The sequence below is a fragment of the Triticum urartu genome, unplaced genomic scaffold (assembly GCF_003073215.2).
Source record: "Triticum urartu cultivar G1812 unplaced genomic scaffold, Tu2.1 TuUngrouped_contig_633, whole genome shotgun sequence".
Taxonomy (NCBI): Eukaryota; Viridiplantae; Streptophyta; class Magnoliopsida; order Poales; family Poaceae; genus Triticum; species Triticum urartu.
In genome coordinates, this window is record NW_024117084.1 from 43,048 (window position 1) to 50,542 (window position 7,495).

The 7,495-nt window shown below is 43.0% G+C and overlaps 1 protein-coding gene across 1 annotated transcript; it reads left to right on the forward strand.

Moving 5' to 3' along the window:
- The first annotated feature begins 2,466 nt into the window (after positions 1 to 2,466).
- On the forward strand, positions 2,467 to 3,674 carry LOC125530456. The gene is made up of 3 exons (XM_048694848.1): positions 2,467 to 2,553; positions 2,702 to 2,851; positions 3,123 to 3,674. Exons 1-3 carry the CDS (start codon positions 2,467 to 2,469, stop codon positions 3,672 to 3,674), a joined length of 789 nt encoding a protein of 262 aa, XP_048550805.1.
- Positions 3,675 to 7,495: the final 3,821 nt, after the last annotated feature.

The window sequence follows — 7,495 nt, forward strand, 5'->3', positions numbered from 1 at the left end:
CAAACATAAAGTAGCCACTTTTAGCTTGGACTTGCGATGTCATATGAAAAGAAAATTTTCACCGCAACATATCTGAATAAAAAATCATGAATAAACTCAAGAGCACCGACATAAAAATTCTGCCACTTGCGTTTGAGAAAAAGAACATACGATCGGGAAAAAAGAACAAGCATTAGCAATCTCACACATAGCTTTAGGTTCAAATTTGAGAAATAGGCTGTAAAAAATTACACAATGATTATATTTAAGAAATAGGAGATTCCAGGATTGATGGGTTTCTGACTATTTCTGCACAAGAAAACATAGTGGTCAACATGATAACAGATTAAAAAGTCTAGGTATCTTTCGGCTCTTAATCCTCTTATACATGATGTATCATAATTTTGGAAGTCTTAATTTGCAATTTTGCACTGCTAGTTCAGAAAACTGTGATATAACAGAATGAGAGATCCATGCAATAAAAAGAGGCCATTTTCAGCACCACATAGTACGGTAATCTGTGATAACAAGTAACTTTTGAGCACAACCACAAATTGCTATTATGAGACTATAAAGGGAAGACCAAGTCTAGGAAGCATGACTTCTAGTGCCAGCACACGGTTTAACAAGAGTAATTATTCCATAGAGTGGTCTGCCATAGTCTGATACTTCAGTATACATCTAGCAAACGACAACAACCATCAACACTATCATGTGTACTTTTGCAACTAATATTGAGCCCGTAGAAATATCACTAGCTTCGCTGATTAAGGGTGACAATATATGTGCGATAGTTGGATTCGGATATATGAAGCCATCCAAGTAGTGAAGGAAGTAAAAGTCAATTGGCATCCACCCTGGTAGAATATGTAGAGGGAGATTTCTGTAATCTTATAGGGACTAAGAAACAGATCTGCATCCACCCATAACTCCTAGTTATCTTTTTTCTCTTATAAGTGTAGTTAGTATTAGTTTTGGGGTGTGCTTCGTATATAGATCTTTCTTCTGTACCTCCTACTTTTTCACTTCCATTTTTCTGTTGCAAACTGAGCATAACTCATATGGCCATAAAATCGCCCTAACCGTCCTAAATATGGACGTAGAGTGTTTTCAAGTTAATTGGGGTCCTTGAGATCACATTTTAGGTTGAGTTTCCTAGTGTTGGAAACAACCCACTAGGCTTCAAGTTCAAGACGTGAGCACTGGTGTTCGCATTTTTTCTGTCATTATTTTAGACTTTTCGGCTATGTTCGTTCAGTCGAAGGAGATGCTCCTATCAATTACGAGACGCCAGTGGGACTTCGTCAATCTCAACCTGTTGTGCCGGTTCAATATCTCCGACGTGCTCATAGGGGCAGGATGTGTGTACATGTGTTTATATGGATGATTGTATGTATGCATATGTGAGCATCTGTGTTTGTACTGTGTTTTTCAAAAAAAATATTTTTATTTCAGGAAGAAAGAAAAAAACTTTTCGGCTATGTTCGTTCAGTCGAAGGAGATGCTCCTATCAATTACGAGACGCCAGTGGGACTTCGTCAATCTCAACCTGTTCTGCCGGTTCAATATCTCCGACGTGCTCATAGGGGCAGGATGTGTGTACATGTGTTTATATGGATGATTGTATGTATGCGTATGTGAGCATCTGTGTTTGTACTATGTTTTTCAAAAAAATATTTTTATTTCAGGAAGAAAGAAAAAAACTTCCCACTATAAGCATATCGCCAGAATTCTTGAAATAAATCCAGGATAAATGCGAGCATCAGGATTTGAACCCTGGTGGGTTGGGGATACCACTGTCCACCTAACCATCTCAACCAAAGGTTGGTTCACCCCTGATTTAGAGTTTTACTTGGTTTATTAACAACGAATCTAACTAGTGCGACCTACACATTAGGGGCTGAGTTGGCAAAAATATCGCCACGCAAGCATGCTGACTCGTTTATTCTTCCTTTCCCTCTTTGCACGTGCCTTGTTCAATGCTTTTTCTCCAAAGCAGTGGAGCACCTGCATGAGCTCCTCCTCTCCCTTCTTGCCCGTCGGGCAACTTGGTTTTAAAATGTTGCAATGGTCACCCCCCACTCCCGGTGTCCATGGTGGATCACTACCACGCGAGTGATTGACAAAAAACTACCATTTTAGGGGTTTGCGTCCCACAGAACTACCACTTTTTTAAAAGTGGCCGAAAACTACCAAAAAAACGTAAAAACGTGACTAAAAACTACCAGGTTGACTAAATGGTGGTTTTGACCGTTTTAACCGCGATTCTGACGTGAGTGGCCCATGTGCCAGGCTGGCAGCCCGCCTAACGGCTAACGGTGCGCGCGCGGGGCCGTTAGAGCCGCTCGTCGGTCGCACCTGGTCGGGACCAGGTCATAACCTGGCCGACCGGGCCGCTCGTCCCCACCAGCTCTCTCACTCTCCCCCGAGCTCACTCAACTCCTCTCTGCTCTCCTCTGCTTCTGTTTCTTCTTCTCGCGCTCCGGCATGCCGTCGTGGCCGAACAGCAACGAGACGTCAGACGACGATGACGAGTACATGAGCGAGTTCAGCAGCATGCAGATGGAGTACTTTGTAAGTCATCTCAGTCTATCCTCTCCCTCTCCTGTCTGTTATGTTCTAGGGTTAGGGTAGGGTTAGGGTTTGAAGATATTTGAGATTTTTCCATTTAAGTTGATATATGTGAGTTGTTCTTGATATAGATATGCTTTTGCTTTTGCAGCAAACTCCTGACACTGTGATAGACCCTAGTTTCTGTGGGCTTGTGACTGAATCTGACAGAAGGTGCATCCTGCACAGGCAGAGGGCGGGCAAGTTTGTGGCATTTCAAGGCACTGACACTGGCAGGAGATTCATAGGATGTGCTACTGAGGTAATGGACCAAGTTGGTGTGGATTTGATTAGTTTGAATTTCTGCTATGTAGTGGAAACAAAGTGTTTAGTTGCTGTTATTCTGAATTTTCCTTAAGTCTGAAAACATTGGTATGTCTGAATACTTTACTTGTAGTAAAGAGCACTGGAAACATGTCTGAATATTGTACTTGTAGTATAGAACTAACTAGCTAGTGTAGCTTATATCATTATTGTTTATGATTTGTTATTCTGAATTTGCTTGTTCACTGTAAAATTAAATTGATTTTCAGGATGGTGTGAACTGTGGTGTTCTGGAGTGGGTAGATGCCCCCTGGCCTGTAATTCTGCAAAGGTGCTTAAGCAAGCTCTGGAATATGTATCATGAGCAGAACCTTGGTAGAGCCCAGGATAATGAGGCTCATGGGATAGAGGTTGCAAAACTGCAGAAGGAGCTTGCTTCTCTGGCCAATCAGTATAGCCAGCTGGTGGATGATGTGTCCAAGTTGTTTGATTATCAGGATGGAATCAAATCTCATGACATGGATTGCACAAGCCAGGCAATCAATGAACTGAAGGAGATGAAGAAGCAACTTGAGGAGCAGGCAAAGATTGAGCTTCAAATGGAGAAGCTTAAGCTCAAGAAAGAACAAAGGTGCATCCTTCAGAGTCAAGCTGATATAATCCAAAACATAAGGAAGGCCATGAAGGAGCTAGAGGTGGAGAAAGATCTCCTTAAAGAAGAGAAGAAGAAGATGGAGAATGTCATTGCTGAGCTCCTTAAGGTTGGTCATGGGTGCAAGGAAAAGCTGGACAAGATAAAGGAAGTTGTGATGGAGGAGTGAAGTGGCAGCTCTCTGGATGGTAAGTATATATGAGGCCTATATATATAATTGGCCTAGGAATGATCAGTCTGGTGCAAATATGCCCTGATCTACTTATGAACTACCTTTGAACTACCTAAGAACTGTAATGGGTTCAGATCATTTTGGTTGGTGTGGGGGTGGTGTTTGCCCTGATCTGTACTGCCCAAATATTATCCTGATGCTGAGAACTAGTGCTAAGTTAAGTTAAGAACTAAATTATCTAAGTCTGATGTAGTTTATTTGTGTGTGTTGTATCATAAGTTCTTGCTGAGATCTGTTTACTTCATAAATTGCTTCATCACAGGTTCAGACAAATTCAGAGAAGTTTGGAGGACATCTAGTCTCCCATAGATAGCATTTAGTCTTACATAGATAGGACATGGACACTGAAATTGTTCAAAGACACTTAAACTGACAGAACTGAATCTCACTGAGATTGCAAACACCCTGATAAACTGACAGAACTAAACTGACATAACTGAATCTCACATAGATCTGGCAATAACTGAATCTGAAACTTACTGTTTCAGATTGTTAGGCCCCTGCCCTGCTATGCGACCTGACCGTCGCACCTCTTGCTTGACTTGAGTGGTAGGTGGCAGCTCTGGCACCTCCTCTTCGTCTCCATCGATGACGATGATGGGAGGAGGACGTCGGCGAGCCAATAGTGCTGGTGGGGCGATGATCTGCAGGTCCTCGTTGGCGTTGCCCATAGTAGTTGGAGTTGCAGCTTGTGCTGGAGGGATATAGCGGTGGGCTGCCCACCGTTCCCTCTGCCCAGCATCGCCGGAGTCCGCCTCCTTCATTGCCCACAGCAACATGTCGATGGGCATGATACCCTTACCTGGGGTTGCATAGCGCTGGTCCATGCGCTACTTCTCCTCAGTCGTCGCCTTCTTCCTCACCTCTTCTGATGCATCCACAAGCCCTTGTGTGCTGCTGTATCTCATGGCAATCTTCATGTAGTCGAGGAAGAGGTCTTCGTCGCCGCGAGCCGACCCAAAAAGCATAGCAACCCAGCCCTTGCCGGTGGGGAAGGGGTTCAGCCATGGGTCTGGCGTAGAGGAAGAACCAGCCATGGATGTAGGTGGAGTGAGGTTTTCGAGAGAGAGGTAGAGTGAGCAGAGATAGAGTGAGTTGTTGGGCTACTTAAATGTTGGAGTGGAGGAAGTGCGGTGGAGTGTGAAAGTGAGGTTTTTGAGATTGAGTGATGAGAAATGGTGGTAGTTGTGTTGCAATTAAAGTCTTTGTTGAAACCCAGCAACTTGGAACTTGTGTGCTCAAACAGTGGAGTAGTTGATGGTCAAATAGTGGAGTATTTCAAAAATTAGAGTGACCAAAAAATCACATTTCAGCAAAGCCCAAGTATAGAAACATTTAGATAAATGCAGATAGATGGATTCAGGCATAAGTTCAGACTTAAAAATACTGTGCCATGGATACATTTCTTAGAAAATAAGCATAGTCTTTATCATAGATTTTACAACAACCCAAACATAGATAGTTCAGAAAATAAGCATAGTCTTTAACATGAGTACTCTCTTTAACATAGATTCAGGCAGCCACATTGCATCGTCTTCATCACGGTTGGTGCATCTCCTGAACTGCATCCTTCACTGCAATCATAAAGTTCAGAAAGTTCAGAAGAAGACAATATTCAAAGCAAGACTAAGAACAAGATTCAGGGCAATATTGAGCACAAGACAAGCAGATTCATAAACACCACAATTTAGTCAGAAACTACCGCGTAGAACTAATCTGAATCCTGTCTTCCTTCTGCTGCAGCCAGGATCTGAGTCCATCTCTTCCTTGTTGCTTGGAATCGATGGAAAGAAGCCCTGTCTCTGGCCCACCAGATGATTAGTTCATCTGTGATGTTGGTTCCTTCTGGGAACACCTCCTTGAACTGCTTCACGTCATTCTGGTTGCGTTCCGCCATAATCATGGAAGCAATCCTCTGGCGTCGCTCCTGTGCCTGTGCTCGACGGTTGGCCCTCCTTTCAGCCCTAGCAACCTCGTCTTGTTCATCAACTACCTCTCCTAACTGTTGATCCATCAGTGGCGGCTAGGTTTTGGTCAAGGGGAATGAGGCGCAGGGATCCAGCCTCTCTTATGTACACAGTGTGGCAGGCTTGGTGGGTTAGTTAGGTCCAACACGGAAGCCCACCATCAGGCCCACGGTACACCACAAATTTGATACAAGTACATTAAGGTTCGGTCAGGTTCACCCAAATTCAGACATACTCATGCAGAAAAGTACAGACAGGTTCAAAACAAAGAGAAACAGGTTCTAAACTAATTCAAACAGGTTCTAAGAGAGAAGTTCTACCTTTTATAGTGTCAGTTACCACTGGCATAGTAATAACCCCTCAATCTGCTGCTTGCAAACCTCTTCCTTTTGTTACCAGCCAAAACCTCTGAAGTTGCAGCAACAAATCTTGGTGCACTGAATTCCTTGCCTCTCCCTCCACCTGTAGGCCTACCCCTTTTTGTAGCAGGAGCTGGTGCTGATGCAGCAGCAGTTGGTGCTGATGCAGTAGCAGCTGGTGCTCTTGCACTAAGGGCTGGTGCTCTTGGAGTTTGTATTGGAGCAGATGGAGCAGGTGCATAGACTGCCCTGTTTTCCTACATTAAAGGTCCAACTTAACTTAGATTAGACTATGTAAAAGGAAACATTGCTCTGATGCTTGATAATTACCTGGTGTTTGTTTTTCCTCATTTGCAGTTTAGGCCTAAGAGTCTTATTGCAACTTGTATACTTGTGTCCTTCCAACCCACAATTTCCATAGGTAATTGTTCCCATCCTACTGGTGTCTCTTGGGGCAGGAACTTCAAACTCTCCTTTCCTCCTTGCAGTCTGTTTTCTGCCTGCCTTTTCTTTGAACACAGGAGGTTCAATGTCTGGAGTGTTTGTGTGAGGCCAGAAATCTGGACCAGGAACAGGGTATATAATTTCTTTGTATGTCTCCAAATAAAGTGGCTTCTTGAAAAAGTCATTGACATAGTCCTCAGGATGCAACTTTTGCTTTGTCAGTACAGATATGCCATGACTGCAAGGTACACCAGTCATGTTCCATCTCTTGCAGTCACATGTATACCCTTCCATGTCCACACAATACTGTTTTTCTTTGCTAGTAACTTGCCAAATTGTTGGACCTGCTCTGTCAGCCTGACAATACTTGGCATACTGCTTGTTCTCTTCTAAAATCTCTGAGTAGGTTGGTCTGATTGTCCACCTGCTAATCTGTAACTTCTCCCTAATTTGTTGCCTCTTGATCATTTGCTTGGTCCTAATCCCTTCAAACATTCTCCTTACTGGTTTGGCCCTAACATCCAGTATCATCTTGTTGAAGACTTCACTTAGATTGTTCACAACTAAATCTGTTTTGCAAGTATGATCCATAGAAAACCTAGCCCAAGTAGAGACCTCAATTTTTTTGAGCCATTTCCAAGCATCCTCAAACTGTGCTTTCAGCTCTGCCATGCCTAGTTCATGCCCATGTTTAGTGTAAGAGTAGCTAGCCTTGTCAATACACTTCTTTAGTTCCTGGCCTCTAAATCCAGCAGATTGAAAATTTGCATATATGTGCCTAAGGCAATACCTTTGAGGTGAATCAGGGAATACCTCATTTATTGCCTTAAGCAAGCCCTGCACATTCACAAATTATTAATACAATTGAAAAAAGTAATAACATAAATTGCTCAATGAAATTCTTCCCAACCTTTTGCCTGTCAGACATGATAGTGTATGTTCCAAATTTGTTGCCACTGCCAATGCAACATCTCAATTGAGTTAAAAA